A 23,616-nucleotide genomic window follows, 5' to 3' on the forward strand; every position below is an offset into this window, starting at 1 on the left:
ATGAACCCATATGAGTTTAAAGAAAACAAAAACAAAACAAAACTGCTAAACAAAAGGCTTGTCATGTTTCTAAAAAAAGTTATAAATAATTTATTCCGGCTCTTTAAAGGTTCCAATTCCAACCAAATACCAGGAAACATGCCCATTTTGAATGATCACTTGGAATACTTTCTTGAAAACCTTGGAGCCTTTAGTGAGGTGCACGGAGAAAGATTTCAATTAGATACAAAGGAATTGTAATGATTACAGGGAAGATGGAACATCAGCATAATGGGAGACTACTACTGGAGAAGTCCTGCAAGCAGTGTGTAGAAAAAAAGTACCAAGCAAAGCTTTGAAGAGAAAGGAAAAGGGCAATATGGGCACTTGTAAATGTAAGTAACACTGTAAAATGGTTAATTGTTCAATTTTATGTATATCAGAAATTGTTGGTAATAAAATTAACATATGTCCAAAATACACGTGAATATGCTAAATTCCAAACATTATAGCTACCTATGAAATATGCATACCAATACCTTTGGAATCAAACACAGAATTGTAGACAAGTTTCAGTAAATCATATTTTGCGGGCCTGCGTTATTGGTCATATCGCATAGAAAAATCACTTATATAAGGAATCCATTTCAAGATTGTTGAATCCCTCAGACAATCTTTCCTTTTATCACTTCATCTGAAAAATCTCTAGCATATGGGCAGCTGTGCCTTGTCTGTAAAGACTGCTAAAATATATTCAGCAAAGAATAAAATTGATTCCTAGGCAGTATATTCAATTGAAGTCGGATCCATTCTGACATGCATTTCAATAGCCATCTCAATTCGACTTTAAAAAAAGTTGAATTGAGATGAGGGAGCTGAGAGGAGGAGACGGGGGGGGGGGGGGGAGAGCCGTGAGGAAGATGGGGGAGAGCAGCGGCTATAGCAGCATAGTGCCGTAGCAGGAGGATGTGGCACAAGCCGCCAGACCTCACGGCAGCGTCCACCTGGCTCCAGCAAGCGGGACCTCGCTTGCTGGAGCTTGGTGGATGCTGCCTCAAGCAGCAGCGGTGCCTCATCCTCCTGCTGTGCTGTAGCTGCTGCTCCCCCCGTCTCCCCACTGTTCTCCCCGTCTCCCCGCGGCTCTCCCTGTCTCCTCCTCTCAGGTCCCTCATCTCAATCTGATCTATTGAGAAGGTTGGAAAGGGGGCCAGAACCTGTTGGATTTGGCCCCGTTTCCAACAGAAGCACGCGGATCGGCAGCTATTCCGCCGATCCATGTGCTTTCCGACAAGTTGAATACGAAGAATTGTCAGATAATTTTGGGGTATACTGAATAGGTCGGAACCCCTTCTGGCCTAAAAAAGTTGAAAACTGACGTCTTTCCGACAGACAGCAACTTTCGACTTCAATTGAATGTACCCCTAAGAGCAGGAAATATATAGTCCCACTATATAACTTCAAATATGAATAATATAAAGTAGCTCAGAATTCAATAGAAAATGACCAACATACACTTTTATGTTAAAGCTACTGTATAAATAATTAACCTTCCATTCTGATGAGAGCAACAACAGTATATGAAAGTACAGTCAGGAAAACAGACAGAAAATAGACCCATTTGATAAAGTCCTTAGTTAAAGACTAAACGCGTTGATATTGAACTGCTATCCATCCTGCTGTGAACAATTATATACCAGTATCCTTGCTATCTATTGGGAGATAAACTATTGTAATGCAGAGCCTTGTTCAGAACAGCCACCAAAGCTGGGGATGACAGCGCATAGAGATATTCCAGTCTGTCCCACAAAGCTGTGATCATTCATAGGTGCTAACTGCAAGGTGCAGGCTGTCAACACTGCACTATCAAAGGCCTCGCTGTCCTAGCTACCCACTCAGCACCAATAGACAGAGCCCTTGCAGCTTCTCACCCTCACCAATCATCACAATCTCTGGGTGCAGGTAAACATAGCAGTTTGCACTGAGTTTAGAGATGTACTGTACTACTACCTGCTCTGTACTACTGGCTCTGTATTCCTATACAGCAGTACATAGCTAAAAATATTGCCTCCCAGACAACATGGGTAATATAGTCACAAATATCAAAGTTATTTGTGACTATATTGAGACCTTGGTCGCTACCTGAGTATGGAATTCTATTTGGAGGACATATTTGCTTAAATTACCAAAGTGCAACATTTTTTTTTTTTTTTGGAGAAATTATTTTACTGAGGTAATGACACGCGTAATAACAGCAATGCTAAAACAACATTCTCAGGTAAACAGGAAGTAGGGGTATGTTATTAAGTGAGAGGGGGGGACAGTTGGCGGATACAATACATAGCGAAGAACTAAGGATTGCCAGTACTAGACTCATGATAGGAAATCCAAGGAGAGTGCAAAATCTTTGAGATATTGATACTTCATTGCTTATAAATAGATGTGATTTTTTTGTATTGATGTAATCACTGCAGGAGTACAAGCTCCATCACTACCTATTTAATGTTTTTATTTTTATTTTTATTTAATAAGCTGTTTTGTGCAATAAATTGTACTATAAGATAAGCCAATTGCTTGCTTTTATCTGAGCACAGGTGTTCCATTATTATCATTAATTTTAATATTACACACTGGTTCAGTCATTCTACATAGTTTTTTTTTTTGTTTATTACATAAATGTCATAGCCTTAAAACAGAAACACATGTTCTTGTGGACATGTTTTATTAGATTTCTCATGTGAAAAACTGTGGATCCAACTGCAGAACCCTTTTTTTCTAATATATTGAGCCTGATTCAGAGGTGTACACAGTTGCATGCGCAGTTGTGATGACGTACACAGCGGACTTGCAAATATATGCTACTGACTCAGTTGTCGTTTTGTGCATAGAGACATCCACTGCCGGCATCTCACATCCACCGCTTACATACAAAAGTGGAAACATTGGGGACAGTGGGCCCACATGGGTCACACCAATAAACCTCAGAGCTACTCTATGCTGTTTAGAATTAGCATCTCACCTAACACACCCGAGTTTCAGACATATTTTTAGAGGCTGACTATGGCACGCCAAGAACTTGAGGACCAAGTTTGGGAACCACTGGTATAGAGGGTTAAGATGGAGCCTAGGCATATATTGGCTATATTTGTAGGAGCAAACGCAGGAATTCTGGAGGACGGTTTACAAATGTTTGATTTTAGATTCTCGCCAACCCATGAAGGATGCATAATTAGCATGCAACAGGCTATAGTCTGTCCCAAACAACATGCAGTTTATGTAATACAGTACTTCAAACATACGCATCACAATTATCAAGGTAAGCTACGTACCAGGTTCTCTCTCTGGTGCAATGTTTGAGCACTCAGATCCACATAAACACACAACAGACTTGGTAGCAAAATCTGCTGCCACTGGGCATGTGCATCAGCTCCATTCCGCCTTATATGATACAAGTAGTGGCTGCGGGCTAAGCTACGGGGAAAGGCGATTTCTGAACAACTGAACCTCGCCCCCTGTGTTTGCCTATGATCTGTCCAAGAGCACTTTATCATAGAGAGATCATTTTATTTTTATGAAATGTCTCATTGAAAGTATTATGCATTTTAGTTAATTTGACCAAGTGCTATTAGCAATTAAGGCTGATTGTGGTAAATCAATACTAACAATAAATGCCTCAATATTTTGACATGATTACTAAGCTAAAAACCTTTATTTAATACATGTATTCAAGTATATTAAAGTAGAAAATAGTTTAGTTCCCATCCTTTTCTGACATTCATGCACAAATGAAACACCATGGAGGTCATTCCGAGTTGTTCGCTCGCAAGGCGATTTGCTCACGCTAAGCCGGCGCCTACTGGGAGTGAATCTTAGCATCTTAAAATTGCGAACGATGTATTCGCAATATTGCGATTACACACCTCGTAGCAGTTTCTGAGTAGCTTCAGACTTACTCGGCATCTGCGATCAGTTCAGTGCTTGTCGTTCCTGGTTTGACGTCACAAACACTCCCAGCGTTCGCCCAGACACTCCTCCGTTTCTCCGGCCACTCCTGCGTTTTTTCCGGAAACGGTAGCGTTTTTCCCCACACGCCCATAAAACGGCCTGTTTCCGCCCAGTAACACCCATTTCCTGTCAATCACATTACGATCGCCAGACCGATGAAAAAGCCGTGAGTAAAATTACTAAGTGCATAGCAAATTTACTTGGCGGACATTGCGCATGCGCATTAAGTGGAAAATCACTGCGATGCGAAGATTTTTACCGAGCGAACAACTCGGAATGAGGGCCCATACTCAGTCATCCCCATGGATAACAATTCATTAGTTCTTATAGTCACACCATTCATCTTAGTAAATATAGCTTTTACTTTACCTCTGAAAACCTCTGTATGTCTTGAGTTAATGTTCCCACTCTTTGCCATTTGAAATATTTGAGGAATTTTACTATTGCGGGATTGACTGCATTGTCTGATGGTACGGTCCGGAAAAAGTAGGGATATTTTTTCTTGTCTGCTAAAACTGGAGTTGTTGCCGCAAAAGATAGCTAAAAGTAAATAAATAATGAAAAAATATGTTAGTTTTAAATATTACAAATATGTAGAATACATTTTATTATATTTTTAAAATCCAAAATTTCAATCACTTTCATAAATGCAATTTTAATTTGATATTTATAGAACAAATTACAGTGTTGCAATCTATTTTATAGACGATGTTGGAACACTTTTGCTTGCACTGGTGACAACATTTACAAGTCAGCATTAAAGTTTGCACAATGAGTAGAATATTGCAAGTGGAAGGGTTATTTAAACATAAATAAAAGATAGTTATAAAATAAATTGGTGATATATCAAGCAAAATGCTTAGAACATGTAATAAAGCATCTAAGGATGTTGTGAAAGTATTTGTACAGAACTTAAGTTATTACATATTTATTTAGAGCAGTACATAACTTTCAAAAAGTTGTAGAAGTGAAGTAAAGAAAGATAGTTCACCTAAATAAAAATAACATTTATGTAAAAAAAAACATTCTGCTAACGTGTATTCAACCCTTCTTTTAGATTAGTATACATTTTATCATGATTTTAGATGGATCCCATCAGCCATCTCAGTTGTTGCACTTTCATATATGTTGTAGTATGGGAAATATTTATTACAAAATGTATTCTAGTGAACATAAAAAAATCTATGTCAGAGTGGTTATTATATTCTAGTGAGTATTTGCAGTATTTCAGATTCTCCTATAAATATGAACTACATATAAATTATGATTTCTACAGATATCCTCTATTGTATATACTGTACAATTTATGCTGTAATTCTAAACTTTAAATGGTCAGTCTTTAGAATTATCAATTAGATAAATTGCTACACAAATTCCATATTGCCCTACGGACACTAACAAAATCTATTAGCTCTGTAAATTAGTATGAAATTCCTGTAGTGAATATGAGTAAGCATTATAATAATCCAAGTGGGACCAATAAATTTGTTTAAATATAAGGGAAATTATAATTATAATAATCTGTTTTATGAAGTTAATCTTTTAATTACACATTGCTATTTTATTATGATGCAGCTCTGATCCAATTGAGGTAAATTGAAAAAAATAAATAAATGCAATTGCTTCAGAAACGCTATTTATTAAACCATTAAACAAATGTATTTATTTCTAGTCTAACATGCTCACTCAAATGTTAACAATATTGAAACAGTATAACAATTATTTTGCTTCAAAATTCCAGTTACACTTATTATAATTTGAAGAACTTTAACAGCACAAATTGTAAGTGAAAAATACAAAATGATATGAGCCTTGAAAAACCATTTGCTGACATTTGCTATACTTAATTTGCAGTGTCCCTTCATCAACTTAACCAAAGATAAACATATATGTATGGGTTATAAATTTTACCAGCGGTCGGGGTGCCGGCGGTCACATGACCAACACCGGCATCCCGACAATGAGAATGCCAACAGGGGACAGGACACAAGACTACAATAAAGCAGCGCTTAGCATAAATCCAATAAAAATGAATATCTAATTTAAATGAAGATGGCACATGGGAATGGAAGGATTGAAAGGTCAAATATAACCACCAAATTTAATAAAAACAGTAATATTTATGCATAAAACTACACATAAATAAAAAATAAAAACATTTCAGAATCACCAGTAGGGCTGCTTAAATAATGGTGTCCGTTCCTTATTTAACATGGATAGGTGTGGGGATTGAATAGTAAGGACTGATGTAACGTTACCACAGAGCCGCCGCTGGAGGTGAAAGTCCCCTGAATGAAGTCCCTTAAAATGGGTGATTATACCGGGGTCCTCAATCCTCACTAGACTGCAGTGTCCTCAGTGGAAATGAATGCAAATGGGCACCAATTGCAAATCCGTTCACCAATTGATTCTGCACAGTCATATTGAAGTCCAATAATGGTCTGGGCACACAATGAGCAGCTTCCAATGGAAAATGGGTGATCTGAAGTAGTACCTAATGAGTTTCGCTGCAGGTCCTGCAGCTTTTTCAAACCTTTTCTTTCAAACCTTTGAAAAAGCTGCAGGGACCTGCAGCGAAATGCGTTAGAGCTACTTCAGATCACCCATTTTCCATTGGAAGCTGCTCATTCTGTGCCTGGACCTTTATTAGACTTCAATACGACCGTGCAGAATCAATTGGTGAACAGATTTGCCATTGGCGCCCATTTGCATCCATTTCCACTGAGGACACCGCAATGTAGTGAGGATTAAGGACCCCGGCATCATCACCCATTTTAAGGGACTTCATTCAGGGGACTTTCACCTCCAGCGGTGGCTCTGTAGTAATGTAACATCAGGACTGTGCCATCAGCCCTTACTATTCAATCCCCACACCTATCTACTGTCCATGTTAAATAAGGAATGGACACCATTATTTAAGTAGCCCTACTGGTGATTCTGAAATGTTTAAATTTTTTATTTAAGTGTAGTTTTATGCATACATTTTACTGTTTTTATTACATTTGGTGGTTATATTTGACCTTTTTAATCCTTCCATCTCCATGTGTCATCTTCATTTAAATTAGATATTAATTTTATTGGATTTATGCTAAGCACTGCTTTATTGTAGTCTTGTGTGTTGTTTCCATTATACAGATGTGACTAATCCTGTCTTTATAGCAGCAGCTAAATTAGAACAACAGCCCACTCCTGCGCCTGATCTTAACCCTGGTTAATCTTTTTCTGCTTCAACAGGAGACAGGGTCATTATTTTACCCCTCCCCTGTACCCTGCCCTAACCTGCCTGGGGTGGCGGCTAGGGATAAGATTTGGGGGTGGTGGCTAGGGCTAAGACTCCGAGGGTGGTGGCTAGTGCTAAGACTCGGGGGTGGAGGCTATGGCTAGCCCCCCTATTGTGCCTATGCCTAACCCCAGCCCAGGTCCCTAACCCTAACAGTGACCATGATACTTACCTTTGGGATGTCAGCGGTCGGTGTTCTGGCACCGAGATTCCGAGTGGTGTTGGGGTACTGGCGTCGGTCACATGACCGGCGGCATCATGACTGCCAGGATGGTAACTGAATCCCATATGTAGAATGGCTGATTCTGAGTTGGGAGTAAAGCAAAAAATAGCTTTACTACAAGCTTTGCTCCTTCGCAAAGCCATGCAGCACTGCAGGTGGGGCAGATGTACAGTAACACATGCAGAGAGTTTTAGATTTGAGAGAGGTGCATCTAAACTTACATATGATTTGCAGTGTAAAATAAAACATTTGTGGGCTTCATACAAAGCAGCCAATATGCAAGAAAGTAAAAATGTAGAAAATGTGGAAATACTGTAAGTGGAAAAAAATCTAACATTATTTATTTATATGGTCCTATTTCTTTCATTTATCTAAATATATATACATAAATCTATAACAAACATAATCTGTGTTTTCTATTTATGGAGTAATGCTCAAAAGTTATTGTTTATACATAATTACTGTTAAATGCAATTAGCCAAATGCCTATGGAGATGTAGGTTGAATTGATAACTGGGTTGCCCAATTATTTGCTTTAGAATATACTGTATGATTGGTACATTTGTAAAACATATTATCATATTTCCCATCATTGAGAAATCTGGGATTGTCTATTCTCTTTGATAATAATAATAATCATCACTGTTTTCCAAGACACTCTTAAAAGAAAAACAAAAAAAATTACATTGCCACTGTGTACACAAAGGTATGAGACTGATTACTGAACTAAGAGATATACTACTGTACTTTAGAGTTATTAAATGGAAATACATACTGTATCACACCTCAGAACATTGAAAAGGTTATTCAAAATTGGTTTTAATAATTTTAGCCATATATGTAGCATAACAACAGGTTACTGAATTCTTCCTTTGAAATCCCATCACAAGAGAAAAATTACGGTAAGTGTTTACTAAAATGAAATGTTTTCCCATTTTAATGGAGAAATTAGATAACTGGTTCATCGATAAATATATGAAGTCATTGCCAGCTCTTGAGAATCATTAATTTTGTATTATATATTATAATAGAAATGGTCAGTTCTGATGTAATTACTTCTAACACTATAAGTTAGTTTTTATGTCATCACTTCAGTATTCACTGTGAGAACTTACATATCATATGGAATACTGTTTCCGTAAATTATTACACTATGCAAACTCACCTCATAGATTGATGTGTCCTTTTTAAAGCTTGTGGCTTTGTAGTGCACCTTTACATGACCATGGAACTTATCTGTGACTTACATCCTTGGAATTTTAAAGTAGTATGGACATTACTGTATCTCATATTATTTATCATTTTTACATTTTTGTAGGTTTGGAGCTAGTACTGTAAATTAAGTAATATTTCAACGATTTAAAATGTTTTCTTTAGCAAACTAATTTGGCCATACCATCAGAAAGCAAACAGGGCAATCAAGTCATTCAAAGTTTGGCCATACAATGAAGTGGTCCCATGTGGTGTGGTCTCAGAGGACCATAAATATATGGGTGGCTCCAAACTGAGGTACCATTCATAAATTCTGGAAAATCAGGAGGTGCTCCCGGTACTTATAAATAGACTGACCACCGGTGGAGCTAAGTCCCAGGAATGCCTCCTGATTTTCCTGTGTGTGTGTGTGTGTTGTGTGTGTGTGTATATATATATATATATATATATATATATATGTTCTAATGGTAATTCAGTTGCGCCTTCAGTGTTCAGAAGTGATTCACCAAGGAATCCTTAAATAATAACTTAATATGCGTACCAGATACGGAATAATCAACTGGTTTGTACAGGGTGCCTTTACATCGGGGGTTCCCCTTGTGCGTGCTCCTTTTCCTCTTGCAATCGCCCGAATCCGTTTGAAGAGTATATATGTGTAAATATGTAGAGCAATGTGTCAATAATATGCTCTTAATAATGACCTCGTGCTGAGCTTGTGCAAAATACTGTAAAAAGTGGCTATGTGCAATAAAGTGCTGGAGTGCTTATATTTGTAGTCAGGTAAAAAGACCCATATAGGTAATGTGCTCAAATACCATTTGTTAAGGGTGCAACACCGATCTACAGTGTTTAAATAGGGAAGGAGTATTATTCCTATTCAAAAAATGCACTCACGTTTGACACTGTACTGTATTGGAAGTTTTCCTTGTCAGTCATCCATCAACATGGGGTGCCTTAAAATTAGGGAATACTCCCGTATAGGAAGAAAAAGCCTCTAATAGTGTAATTCCGTTTTTTTTTAAAAAATTTAATACAATTACAAAAAAAGACAAAACATATGGATGGACTCGTACATCATGAATAAATATTAAAAGCTTATCTGAATGTCATCTCAGGAGAGCGGAGTGACGGCGAAATACCCAACGCGTTTCGTCCCTTTGTATACGCTGGGACTTCCTCAGGGGTCAAGTGTGGCGTGCCCTGCACCTAGAGGGTTTTTATAGCCTAATAGTGGATTTTAAAATGGGCGCACTCGTTCACGCCGTATTGGTGACGTGGTGGCGGCGAGTGCGCATGTGCAGAAGGTTCGCGAGTGCCGCGCGCTCACGCCGCTATCGTAATGCGGAGGTAGTGAGCGCACATGCGCGGGAACTAAAAGCCGCGCAATGTTTGCTAAACGGCCACTGAACTACACTTTGAAGTTACATTGCACATGCGCGTCCCGTCTGATGGATCGCGCACCGCAGGGAACTTATGCTAGCATATAACATGCATAGATCTTGGTGCAGGGATCGACACACTTAGGATAAATACAAAAACATAGACTATGCACTAGACATCTACACAGTATATATTTCATAGAGCAATGGTGTATCAGAACAATGGAATAGATATATACAAATGAACATAATATGCTATCAGTGTCAAGTGTAATGGTACAAAATACTGATAGATTTGAGATGATAATGAACAGATACTGGATAAATAATTCCTAATGGGAACGTGCACTATTGTTCCAGCTTTTTACCCACACATGACAGCTACATAATGTGGTGCTTGGACAAAGCACACGTCTCAAGAGGTTAATTAAGCCCCAATCCATGGGGCATTAGGATGTAATATGAAATATAGCTGTGATATAGTAATACAAATGATGCACAGGGAGGTGTATAGATGGGGGGACCATAGGGGAATAAGCATAAATATTATTGGCATATAGGTGTGAGGGTAACATAATTAAAAAAGTTCATTAGATAAGATTACATTATTAAATTTAATAAAAATTAATAACAATAAGTAATAATACGTAAGCCCTTATAAAATCTTTTATAAAAACGAAAGGAAGGGAGTCAGTTCGTAATGCTCATTCAGACCAGCTGGCATCAAAGTTCCAAGGGTTTGAATCCAGAACATTTCTCTTTGTGCCAGTTTCTTGTCCCTATCACCTCCCCTAGCACCTAGTACTACGTGTTCAATGGCTTTGAACGTCATTTGATCCGGATTTGCGTTATGAACTTTATTGAAGTGTTTGGGGACTGAATGGTTGTCCATTTTGTTTTTAATGGCCCTTACATGTTCCTGGATTCTGAGACGGAGAACTCTCTTAGTTTTGCCTATATATTTTAGTCCACATGAGCATTCCAAGCAGTAAATTACATAGGTCGTGGAACAGTTTATCAGGTCTTTGACGTTATGGGTTTCAGATGAATTAGATGAAAGGAATTTTTTCCCATCCTTGTGTGCATATTTGCAGATGCAGCAATGGTTACATCTATAAAAACCTTTTGTTTTTAGCCATGAATCTGTCGGTTCCACTGGAATAGGTCTTAGTAGGCTAGGTGCTAAGATGTCCTTCAGGTTCCTTGCTTTCCTGTAGATGGTCCTCGGTCGCTCTGGTAGAATGGGGTTCAAAATTTTGTCCATTTTCAGGATGTGCCAGTGTCTTTTCAGTGCTCCTTCAATCATTTTTTCTCCAGCACTATAGGTAGTGATGAAGTTAAGTTGGTGGTCGTTAGTCGCATCTTTACTTTTGTACTGCAGCAGGTCATCTCTTTTGGTCAGGTTGGTTTTTTCTCTTGCCATATTGATAGTTCTCTGGGGATAACCCCTTTCCACGAATCTCTGGGAATAAGTGTCAAGTTGTGTTTGGAAGTCCCCTTCCTTAGTGCAATTCCTCTTCAATCTACAGAACTGTGAAAAGGGAATGTTAGTTTTCCACTTCTCTAGGTGTCCGCTGTTGAAGTGAAGGTAGCTATTTTTATCCACTGCCTTTATGTAGTTCTTAGTTGTTATCCTAGTTCCTTCGGATGCAAGAACTAAGTCCAGGTATTCTATTTCGGTACTGTGCACTTTATGCGTAAAAGTGAGATTGTAATCATTCACAGAAATAAAATGAAAGAATTCAATAAAAGAGTCCTCATTTCCTTTCCAGATCATTAAAATATCGTCAATATATCTGCGGTATAAAATAATGTTGGGATGATATTTGTCATTCTTATATACAAATTCTTTCTCACAGCTCCCCATATGTAAGTTAGCAAAGCTTGGAGCAAAGACCGTACCCATAGCGGTCCCGCAGACCTGCAGATAAAAATCGTTAAGAAACTTAAAATAATTGTGCGTGAGAATAAAATTGATTAAAAGGCATATGAACTCCTTATGTCCCTCTTCCAGAGTGTGGTCACCTCGTAGGAATTCCCTGCATGATTCGATCCCTTTAAAATGTTCTATTGAAGTATAGAGAGACTGAACATCTATGGTTACCCATAGGAAATCCTCTTCCCACTCTATATTCTTCAAGTCGTTCAATACTGCTGTGGTGTCTTTGACATAGGAGTCCAATTTTATAACATATTTGTGAAGGAATATTTCCACATATTCTGAGATGTTGGCTGTGACAGACTCTATGCCAGCAACTATGGGGCGACCAGGAGGATTCGTAAGACTTTTATGTATCTTCGGCAGGAAGTAGAAGATAGGTATAATAGGGTTGTTATTAATCATAAACTGGAATTCGTCCTTATTTATGATGCCTGCCCTTAAGCCTTCCACCAAGATATTCCTGAGGTCGGATACGAATGCTTCCGTCGAGTCCCTATCCAGTTTCTTATAGGAGTTCCCGTCACTCAGTAACCTACAGGCCTCCAATTCGTAATCCTTTCTGTCCATTATCACCAGGCCGCCCCCCTTGTCAGCAGGTTTTAAAACTATTGTGTTATCATTTCTTATTCTCTTTAGAGCATTCTTCTCAAAGTTGGTGAGGTTCTCTTTAATCTTCATAAGGGCCATTAAAAACAAAATGGACAACCATTCAGTCCCCAAACACTTCAATAAAGTTCATAACGCAAATCCGGATCAAATGACGTTCAAAGCCATTGAACACGTAGTACTAGGTGCTAGGGGAGGTGATAGGGACAAGAAACTGGCACAAAGAGAAATGTTCTGGATTCAAACCCTTGGAACTTTGATGCCAGCTGGTCTGAATGAGCATTACGAACTGACTCCCTTCCTTTAGTTTTTATAAAAGATTTTATAAGGGCTTATGTATTATTACTTATTGTTATTAATTTTTATTAAATTTAATAATGTAATCTTATCTAATGAACTCTTTTAATTATGTTACCCTCACACCTATAAGCCAATAATATTTATGCTTATTCCCCTATGGTCCCCCCATCTATACACCTCCCTGTGCATCATTTGTATTACTATGTCACAGCTATATTTCATATTACATCCTAATGCCCCATGGATTGGGGCTTAATTAACCTCTTGAGACGTGTGCTTTGTCCCAGCACCACATTATGTAGCTGTCATGTGTGGGTAAAAAGCTGGAACAATAGTGCACGTTCCCATTAGGAATTATTTATCCAGTATCTGTTCATTATCATCCCAAATCTATCAGTGTTTTGTACCATTACACTTGACACTGATAGCATATTATGTTCATTTGTATATATCTATTCCATTGTTCTGATACACCATTGCTCTATGAAATATATACTGTGTAGATGTCTAGTGCATAGTCTATGTTTTTGTATTTATCCCAAGTGTGTCGATCCCTGCACCAAGATCTATGCATGTTATATGCTAGCATAAGTTCCCTGCGGTGCGCGATCCATCAGACGGGATGCGCATGCGCAATGTAACTTCTAGCAAACAACGCGCGGCTTTTAGTTCCCGCGCATGCGCGCTCACTACCTCCGCATTACGATAGCGGCGTGAGCGCACGGCACTCGCGAACCTTCTGCACATGCGCACTCGCCGCCGCCACGTCACCAATACGGCGTGAACGAGTGCGCCCATTTTAAAATCCACTATTAGGCTATAAAAACCCTCTAGGTACAGGGCACGCCACACTTGACCCCTGAGGAAGTCCCAGCGTATACAAAGGGACGAAACGCGTTGGGTATTTCGCCGTCACTCCGCTCTCCTGAGATGACATTCAGATAAGCTTTTAATATTTATTCATGATGTACGAGTCCATCCATATGTTTTGTCTTTTTTTGTAATTGTATTAAACTTTTTTTAAAAAAACGGAATTACACTATTAGAGGCTTTTTCTTCCTATATGGGAGTATTCCCTAATTTTAAGGCACCCCATGTTGATGGATGACTGACAAGGAAAACTTCCAATACAGTACAGTGTCAAACGTGAGTGCATTTTTTGAATAGGAATAATACTCCTTCCCTATTTAAACACTGTAGATCGGTGTTGCACCCTTAACAAATGGTATTTGAGCACATTACCTATATGGGTCTTTTTACCTGACTACAAATATAAGCACTCCAGCACTTTATTGCACATAGCCACTTTTTACAGTATTTTGCACAAGCTCAGCACGAGGTCACTATTAAGAGCATATTATTGACACATTGCTCTACATATTTACACATATATACTCTTCAAACGGATTCGGACGATTGCAAGAGGAAAAGGAGCACGCACAAGGGGAACCCCCGATGTAAAGGCACCCTGTACAAACCAGTTGATTATTCCGTATCTGGTACGCATATTAAGTTATTATTTAAGGATTCCTTGGTGAATCACTTCTGAACACTGAAGGCGCAACTGAATTACCATTAGAACATTGTTTTTAGTCCTTCTTGGAATTGGACTACTCAGAATTCTGGTTGCGACACCGAATCAATTGGGAGTGTTTATTATTGTTATTATCATTATTATATGATGTCTTATTAGTCACTGGTTTCTTGTTTCATGTAGATATCGACTAGAAATTATCCCCCTAGGAGGGACTAAGGTGTACGATATTAGGTTGTAGCGCTACTTGCACCCTTTTTTTACACAATTTTACCCCCAATTCCATTGGCTAGTAGCTGCTCCCATTGCTGACACAAATATGAGTTCCATGAGAACCAACCTAGGAAGCGCTAGGAATTTGATGTGCCAAAGAATTTTTAATGAAGAACCAAGTGACAACACCACACAAAGTACCAATGACTTAGATAGAACTTTTTGGGATCTGGAGAAATTACTTATTAAAGAAACCAAGGTTTGGTGGGATATTGCTGGTTTAGAGCAATATATAAAGGTTGGGAGGATACCGAGGGGTCTGAGACTAGTGAAAACACCAACCTTTGGGCTTAACAATGAAGAATTCTCCTCCAATTGGGATAAGATCCTTCATGACTGCTCTATAAAATTGTTACATCTGATCATTGCTGAGAAAAAGAGAGAACTTACCAACATAGAGGTGGAATTGGAAAAGAAGAATCAAGCCCTAGAACCTATGAAAAATGATGAAAACTATAGGATTAATGAAACTGTACTAATTAAGAAAATAGAGAGAGTGGAGAATGAGGTGATCCAAAGAAAGGAGAAGAAGTTCCAGAGGGATAAACAGGACTATTGCAACAATAGAATTAAGCAATGGAATAAGAACAGACACACTTATGGAACCAGGAACAGAAACTATGAACAAAATCAACATTTCAACAATAGACGGGAGGACGGATGGACCACAGTTCCTTTCAAACCACGGAGACAACCGAATAGAGGTCCGAATACACCAAGAAGCAGACCCTTAACAACCAGGAATCGCTACTCAGCCCTCAATAGAGTAAATTCAGAAAGTGATAGCGATTTTTTATCACCGGCCACGCCTGCATGGAGGGACAGATACAAAAGAAACTCCATCAAAGAAAGTGTCCATACGGCATCCCTCCTGAAAAGATCCATAAGGGAAGAAGAGGAAGAAGAGCAGGACGCTCTAAACGCAAGAAAAAAGAACCGGTACTAATCACAGATGCAGAAGAAAGAGAGAAAGGCATATTCAATATCTCTAATAAGAAATTAACAGAAGCAGAGGTCTCACTCCTAGGAAAAGGGTTTTCATTTGCACCCACGGCCAAACCAAACAAATTTCAGGTATTCCTGGATTTAAATAAATTCGTCCGCAAATTGACTCTGAAAAGGCACTTCCTGAAAAAAGGACACTGGTGTAATAAAAAACTATGAAGACACCATTAATAAATCGGGCTTGAAAACAAGCTCTAAGTACTATCCTTTGGAGTCAAAGAGCAGTCAAATAGATCTTTTCTATGAATTGGTCAAAAAAGACCTATGTGAAGACAACCATCATATGAAGATTAAAGAGAACCTCACCAACTTTGAGAAGAATGCTCTAAAGAGAATAAGAAATGATAACACAATAGTTTTAAAACCTGCTGACAAGGGGGGCGGCCTGGTGATAATGGACAGAAAGGATTACGAATTGGAGGCCTGAAGGTTACTGAGTGACGGGAACTCCTATAAGAAACTGGATAGGGACCCGACGGAAGCATTCGTATCCGACCTCAGGAATATCTTGGTGGAAGGCTTAAGGGCAGGCATCATAAATAAGGACGAATTCCAGTTTATGATTAATAACAACCCTATTATACCTATCTTCTACTTCCTGCCGAAGATACATAAAAGTCTTACGAATCCTCCTGGTCGCCCCATAGTTGCTGGCATAGAGTCTGTCACAGCCAACATCTCAGAATATGTGGAAATATTCCTTCACAAATATGTTATAAAATTGGACTCCTATGTCAAAGACACCACAGCAGTATTGAACGACTTGAAGAATATAGAGTGGGAAGAGGATTTCCTATGGGTAACCATAGATGTTCAGTCTCTCTATACTTCAATAGAACATTTTAAAGGGATCGAATCATGCAGGGAATTCCTACGAGGTGACCACACTCTGGAAGAGGGACATAAGGAGTTCATATGCCTTTTAATCGATTTTATTCTCACGCACAATTATTTTAAGTTTCTTAACGATTTTTATCTGCAGGTCTGCGGGACCGCTATGGGTACGGTCTTTGCTCCGAGCTTTGCTAACTTACATATGGGGAGCTGGGAGAAAGAATTTGTATATAAGAATGACAAATATCATCCCAACATTATTTTATACCGCAGATATATTGACGATATTTTAATGATCTGGAAAGGAAATGAGGACTCTTTTATTGAATTCTTTCATTTTATTTCTGTGAATGATTACAATCTCACTTTTACGCATAAAGTGCACAGTACTGAAATAGAATACCTGGACTTAGTTCTTGCATCCGAAGGAACTAGGATAACAACTAAGAACTACATAAAGGCAGTGGATAAAAATAGCTACCTTCACTTCAACAGCGGACACCTAGAGAAGTGGAAAACTAACATTCCCTTTTCACAGTTCTGTAGATTGAAGAGGAATTGCACTAAGGAAGGGGACTTCCAAACACAACTTGACACTTATTCCCAGAGATTCGTGGAAAGGGGTTATCCCCAGAGAACTATCAATATGGCAAGAGAAAAAACCAACCTGACCAAAAGAGATGACCTGCTGCAGTACAAAAGTAAAGATGCGACTAACGACCACCAACTTAACTTCATCACTACCTATAGTGCTGGAGAAAAAATGATTGAAGGAGCACTGAAAAGACACTGGCACATCCTGAAAATGGACAAAATTTTGAACCCCATTCTACCAGAGCGACCGAGGACCATCTACAGGAAAGCAAGGAACCTGAAGGACATCTTACCACCTAGCCTACTAAGACCTATTCCAGTGGAACCGACAGATTCATGGCTAAAAACAAAAGGTTTTTATAGATGTAACCATTGCTGCATCTGCAAATATGCACACAAGGATGGGAAAAAAATTCCTTTCATCTAATTCATCTGAAACCCATAACGTCAAAGACCTGATAAACTGTTCCACGACCTATGTAATTTACTGCTTGGAATGCTCATGTGGACTAAAATATATAGGCAAAACTAAGAGAGTTCTCCGTCTCAGAATCCAGGAACATGTAAGGGCCATTAAAAACAAAATGGACAACCATTCAGTCCCCAAACACTTCAATAAAGTTCATAACGCAAATCCGGATCAAATGACGTTCAAAGCCATTGAACACGTAGTACTAGGTGCTAGGGGAGGTGATAGGGACAAGAAACTGGCACAAAGAGAAATGTTCTGGATTCAAACCCTTGGAACTTTGATGCCAGCTGGTCTGAATGAGCATTACGAACTGACTCCCTTCCTTTAGTTTTTATAAAAGATTTTATAAGGGCTTACGTATTATTACTTATTGTTATTAATTTTTATTAAATTTAATAATGTAATCTTATCTAATGAACTCTTTTAATTATGTTACCCTCACACCTATAAGCCAATAATATTTATGCTTATACCCCTATGGTCCCCCCATCTATACACCTCCCTGTGCATCATTTGTATTACTATGTCACAGCTATATTTCATATTACATCCTAATGCCCCATGGATTGGGGCTTAATTAACCTCTTGAGACGTGTGCTTTGTCCCAGCACCACATTATGTAGCTGTCATGTGTGGGTAAAAAGCTGGAACAATAGTGCACGTTGCCATTAGGAATTATTTATCCAGTATCTGTTCATTATCATCCCAAATCTATCAGTGTTTTGTACCATTACACTTGACACTGATAGCATATTATGTTCACTTGTATATATCTATTCCATTGTTCTGATACACCATTGCTCTATGAAATATATACTGTGTAGATGTCTAGTGCATAGTCTATGTTTTTGTATTTATCCTAAGTGTGTCGATCCCTGCACCAAGATCTATGCATGTTATATGCTAGCATAAGTTCCCTGCGGTGCGCGATCCATCAGACGGGACGCGCATGCGCAATGTAACTTCTAAGTGTAGTTCAGTAGCCGTTTAGCAAACAACGCGCGGCTTTTAGTTCCCGCGCATATGCGCTCACTACCTCCGCATTACGATAGCGGCGTGAGCGCGCGGCACTCGCGAACCTTCTGCACATGCGCACTCGCCGCCGCCACGTCACCAATACGGCGTGAACGAGTGCGCCCATTTTAAAATCCACTATTAGGCTATAAAAACCCTCTAGGTGCAGGGCACGCCACACTTGACCCCTGAGGAAGTCCCAGCGTATACAAAGGGACGAAACGCGTTGGGTATTTCGCCGTCACTCCGCTCTCCTGAGATGACATTCAGATAAGCTTTTAATATTTATTCATGATGTACGAGTCCATCCATATGTTTTGTCTTTTTTTGTAATTGTATTAAACTTTTTTTTTAAAAACGGAATTACACTATTAGAGGCTTTTCTTCCTATATGGGAGTATTCCCTAATTTTAAGGCACCCCATGTTGATGGATGACTGACAAGGAAAACTTCCAATACAGTACAGTGTCAAACGTGAGTGCATTTTTTGAATAGGAATAATACTCCTTCCCTATTTAAACACTGTAGATCGGTGTTGCACCCTTAACAAATGGTATTTGAGCACATTACCTATATGGGTCTTTTTACCTGACTACAAATATAAGCACTCCAGCACTTTATTGCACATAGCCACTTTTTACAGTATTTTGCACAAGCTCAGCACGAGGTCACTATTAAGAGCATATTATTGACACATTGCTCTACATATTTACACATATATACTCTTCAAACGGATTCGGACGATTGCAAGAGGAAAAGGAGCACGCACAAGGGGAACCCCCGATGTAAAGGCACCCTGTACAAACCAGTTGATTATTCCGTATCTGGTATGCATATTAAGTTATTATTTAAGGATTCCTTGGTGAATCACTTCTGAACACTGAAGGCGCAACTGAATTACCATTAGAACATTGTTTTTAGTCCTTCTTGGAATTGGACTACTCAGAATTCTGGTTGCGACACCGAATCAATTGGGAGTGTTTATTATTGTTATTATCATTATTATATGATGTCTTATTAATCACTGGTTTCTTGTTTCATGTAGATATCGACTAGAAATTATCCCCCTAGGAGGGACTAAGGTGTACAATATTAGGTTGTAGCGCTACTTGCACCCTTTTTTTACACACATATATATATATATATATATATATATATATACACACACACACATAACACACACACACATAACACACACAGGGTGAGGAAGTGAGAAAGAGCGAATTGAATTTGGCAACTCTTCCTTAATGTACGTACACTTTTTATCTACTATCCTAAGTTAAAAATAAAATAAGTGCTTGTCAATATTAACAGCATAATGTTTCTGACAAATACTCTTTATTCAACTCTGCTTTCTGCCTGCTTTTAGCAAACCATTATTATTCGTTAGAATAAGTGGTTAGCAAGTGTTAGCAAGTAATTGCATCTAGCTATGGTTAAACTGATCACATAAGTGCATCATTGCTTCTGTCCAAATAATCAATACATAAATGAGACACACTCTATGTGATACAATTGTTTTAATCTTAACTTTTTTTAAATGAGTTATGAGCAGAAATAAATTTGCAGTGTGTGTGAAAAATAAAATGCTTAAAATTTAATAGCACAATCACCTAAAACACTTTCAATCCACTTAAATCCAATATTCTATGGATGAAAACTTTAATGAAAGTTACAGGATTATTATTTAAATCAGCCATTGGATTTGATTTGATTAGATGAAAGATCACCTACAGTATGCATATGGTAGGTTGTTTTTTTCTTTTGAATTCTGTGTACCTAGGCTTCCTAGACTGACACGTTACATCTACAGAGAGGTTTCAGGATTTGTTATTGGCTTTACAATTGACATGCACTAAAAAACACAATGTGGTTTTGGCTACATTTTCTTTTATCACCTTCAGTTTATAAAATAGCATATTTCTACGTTGAACGATGTTATCAGCTTTGCATTTTTTCTGTCATATGATTTTAATATGTTCTCAATCATTCTGTACTTAAAAAAAACATTACTATTTTACCCTTTGGAAAATATTTTATGATTTGAGGTATGATCGCAATACACAATTATACTGGTTTCTTAATATATACCTATCAACTTTTAAAAAAAAATAATTCTATAAAAATCTGCATCAATTGCTTTCTAATGATTAGTATGGTTATAAACTTTATATTCAAAGTACTAAATTAGAACGATTCATTACATCATTGCTCTTCATAAAGTAGGCTGGATGCATCCCAAAAAGCACAGGTTTTGACAGCAGGTTATTAAACTTAACACATCAAGTTAATAAGAACATGGCACTAAGGTTGTAATAAGTTTTGATGCCAAAATCTCACTTGACAGATTGAACTGGGACTTAATTTGTAATTTAATTTAATGTGCTGAACTCTTTAAGAAATCTCCTACAGTTTTATAAAAGCTCTTACTGCCCAACAGAAAAAAACAGAATAATGGCTGGTTACTTACACATAAGACATGGTTTACAAACATGATTACCTACTGTACTGTTCTGATAGATAAATAAACTGGCACTCACATGATATCAACCCCATCCATGGAGTGCAGATGTTCTCAGAAAGGAACAGACATAGAGTTATCAATAAGATAGCTGGACATAGAGGAAACACTGCCTGCATTATTTTGTAAAAGTAATCAGAAGTTTATATGTCATATGAAAATATCAAATGAATGGTCATCATTCAAGGCCACTTTTCTTCACAAAGATCAAAGTGATATAGCACCATACATATAACACCTTCATATTGTGGGTATACACCTAAAGATTTATTTGTCCAATCTGTTCGGTGGGAACACAAATCTGGTAATGTATGGGAACAAATGACGATCAACCATTTGCTCCCAAATTCTGGAAAACAGACAAAAACAATTGTTTCGATGAGTTTGCTACATTAAAAATTGACTGAATGCCCATTGTCTGTTTTGAAGTGTTTGGGAGCAAATGGTCGATTGTCATTTACTCCCATATATTACCAGATTTTTGATCCCACCAGACAGATTAGACAGATACATTTTTAGGTGTTTACCTAGATACCTGTGTCTAATTAGGCAAATGTCTACACATGACGATCAACTTTAAATCCTCATACACACTTTTAAAGGACAGGATTGTAGCCCCAAAATGCTACTGTATATAAAAATGGTAATATGATAGCATAATCAAAACAATCTGCTATCTTGAAAAATGCTTATAGGTGTACAATTATCCAGCATGGGTTTTGGTCTTACTTGGATACCAGTGGAAATATGAACAGATCTCATGGATATCTGCCAATTGTGGTTACACCTTAGATTGCCGACTGCACATATGCGCTGGATAATAAATTTGCAAATGGATGAAGATTGCAAGTGCAGGACAACCATGTCATTGAGTACAATGCATTAAGGTGGACCGCACAACATGCTCACTACCAAAAGATCTCTTAGCATATTACATGGTGCAAAATTGTAGCGTTTTACTACATAATTGCTTCAATACTAGAGACTAGTTTTCCATTACAGAACATAATATTTATAATTATAGAGTCTATGTACAGTACAACCCACATCATAATAGGTTTATTAGTAACAACAAGATCTATTACATTGGTCATAGAGTTCACTGGGCTGATCTGACATCTACCTGGATTACATTAATCACTGATAATACAATGGTGTATTCATTAACTCAGTGTTTCTCAATCTTGGTCCTCATTACTCCTAACAGTTCCCATTTTCAAGAACTCCCAGTTGGTGCAAAGTTGCTTTCATTACTTACTGCCACGTTAAAATATGTGGTGCATTAATTCATATTTGGCACTTTCTAAAGACCCACAGGTTGTCTAGAAAACGCAAACTGTTCTGGGGACTGAATTTGTTTAACATTGTGTATACTGTATACTGTATTACCTAAACAGTGTTACACTGGGGCATCTAGGGCCCACTGGGTGAATTTGGTTGTAGGGTCCCATGTTTAGGGATGTGCCCAATCTCCAGAGGTGGTTTAGCCAGCCACCACTTTGGCTTACCTAACCATTTGTGAGTGCATGGTCTGGGCCCAATGATAAATTATATACAGTAAATACTGCTAGTGTATGCATGCTAATGTACTAGATTAATAACAGCAATGCACTGTAGAAAATACACCATAGTCCTGTGCAGTACAAGGTAATGTGTATAATGTATAATTCAATTACACAGTCTGGAACCTGAACCCTAGAGAAGGAGGAGGGGTGCCCAGGCAGTGGAGCCCACCGGGGGTTTCCCCTGTACCCCTATGGGTCACTTCAACCCTGTACCTATACTGTACTCTCAAACTCAGTCCTTCGGACAGTTCACAATTTTCCAGCCCACCCAGCAGGTGCACAGGTATATTATTACATTTTAAAGATTCATAGGTGACATAAAAACATGAATTGTGTGGGGTCCTAAAGGGCCAAGTCTGAGAACCACCATATTAGAGAACTCAATACAATAAATAATACACCAAATAAATTTCCTAAAAGTCAATCCTTTGCTCCTGGACAAACCATGTTGCACTGCAATGGGTGCAAATACATTTTATTTTTTTTATGCAGAGTAAATACAGACTGCTTTTACATGTAGCCCATAAATGCAATTTGAATTTGGACAGCCCCTCCCTAATTTAAATCTATATTCTCTTTTAAATCTGTCTCATCTGCAGTGCAACATGATTTTACCAAGGTGTAAAGTTATATTACTTGCTTTTTTGCTGTGCTACCATGGATGGCTGGCCTGTTATGCCAAGTATGCTGATGCATAGATTGGCAGCCAGCAGAGGGCACAGTGAACAACTTTGTGCAGTTCCCAGCCCGCCGATTCTGCCAGCGAGTGGCCTGCATGTGTGTCCTGTGATGCAGCCGCCTCTGGTCATGTGAAACTCTCCACCGAGGATGGGTCTCAGGATGCTGGGCTGCGATCGGAGCTGTATCCCTCCCAGCTGGAA

General features: G+C 38.4%; 1 protein-coding gene across 3 annotated transcripts in view; it reads right to left on the bottom strand.

Moving 5' to 3' along the window:
- The window catches only part of GABBR2 (gamma-aminobutyric acid type B receptor subunit 2), a 1,221,295-nt gene that overhangs the window by 690,559 nt on the left and 507,120 nt on the right, over nt 1–23,616 (bottom strand). For all 3 annotated transcript variants that reach the window (XM_063922929.1, XM_063922931.1, XM_063922932.1), the window contains one exon: nt 4,351–4,521. In XM_063922929.1, coding sequence (XP_063778999.1) covers nt 4,351–4,521 — 171 coding nt within the window. The remainder of the gene's footprint in view (nt 1–4,350; nt 4,522–23,616) is intronic.

Source organism: Pseudophryne corroboree, chromosome 5 (assembly GCF_028390025.1).
Source record: "Pseudophryne corroboree isolate aPseCor3 chromosome 5, aPseCor3.hap2, whole genome shotgun sequence".
Lineage (NCBI taxonomy): Eukaryota > Metazoa > Chordata > Amphibia > Anura > Myobatrachidae > Pseudophryne > Pseudophryne corroboree.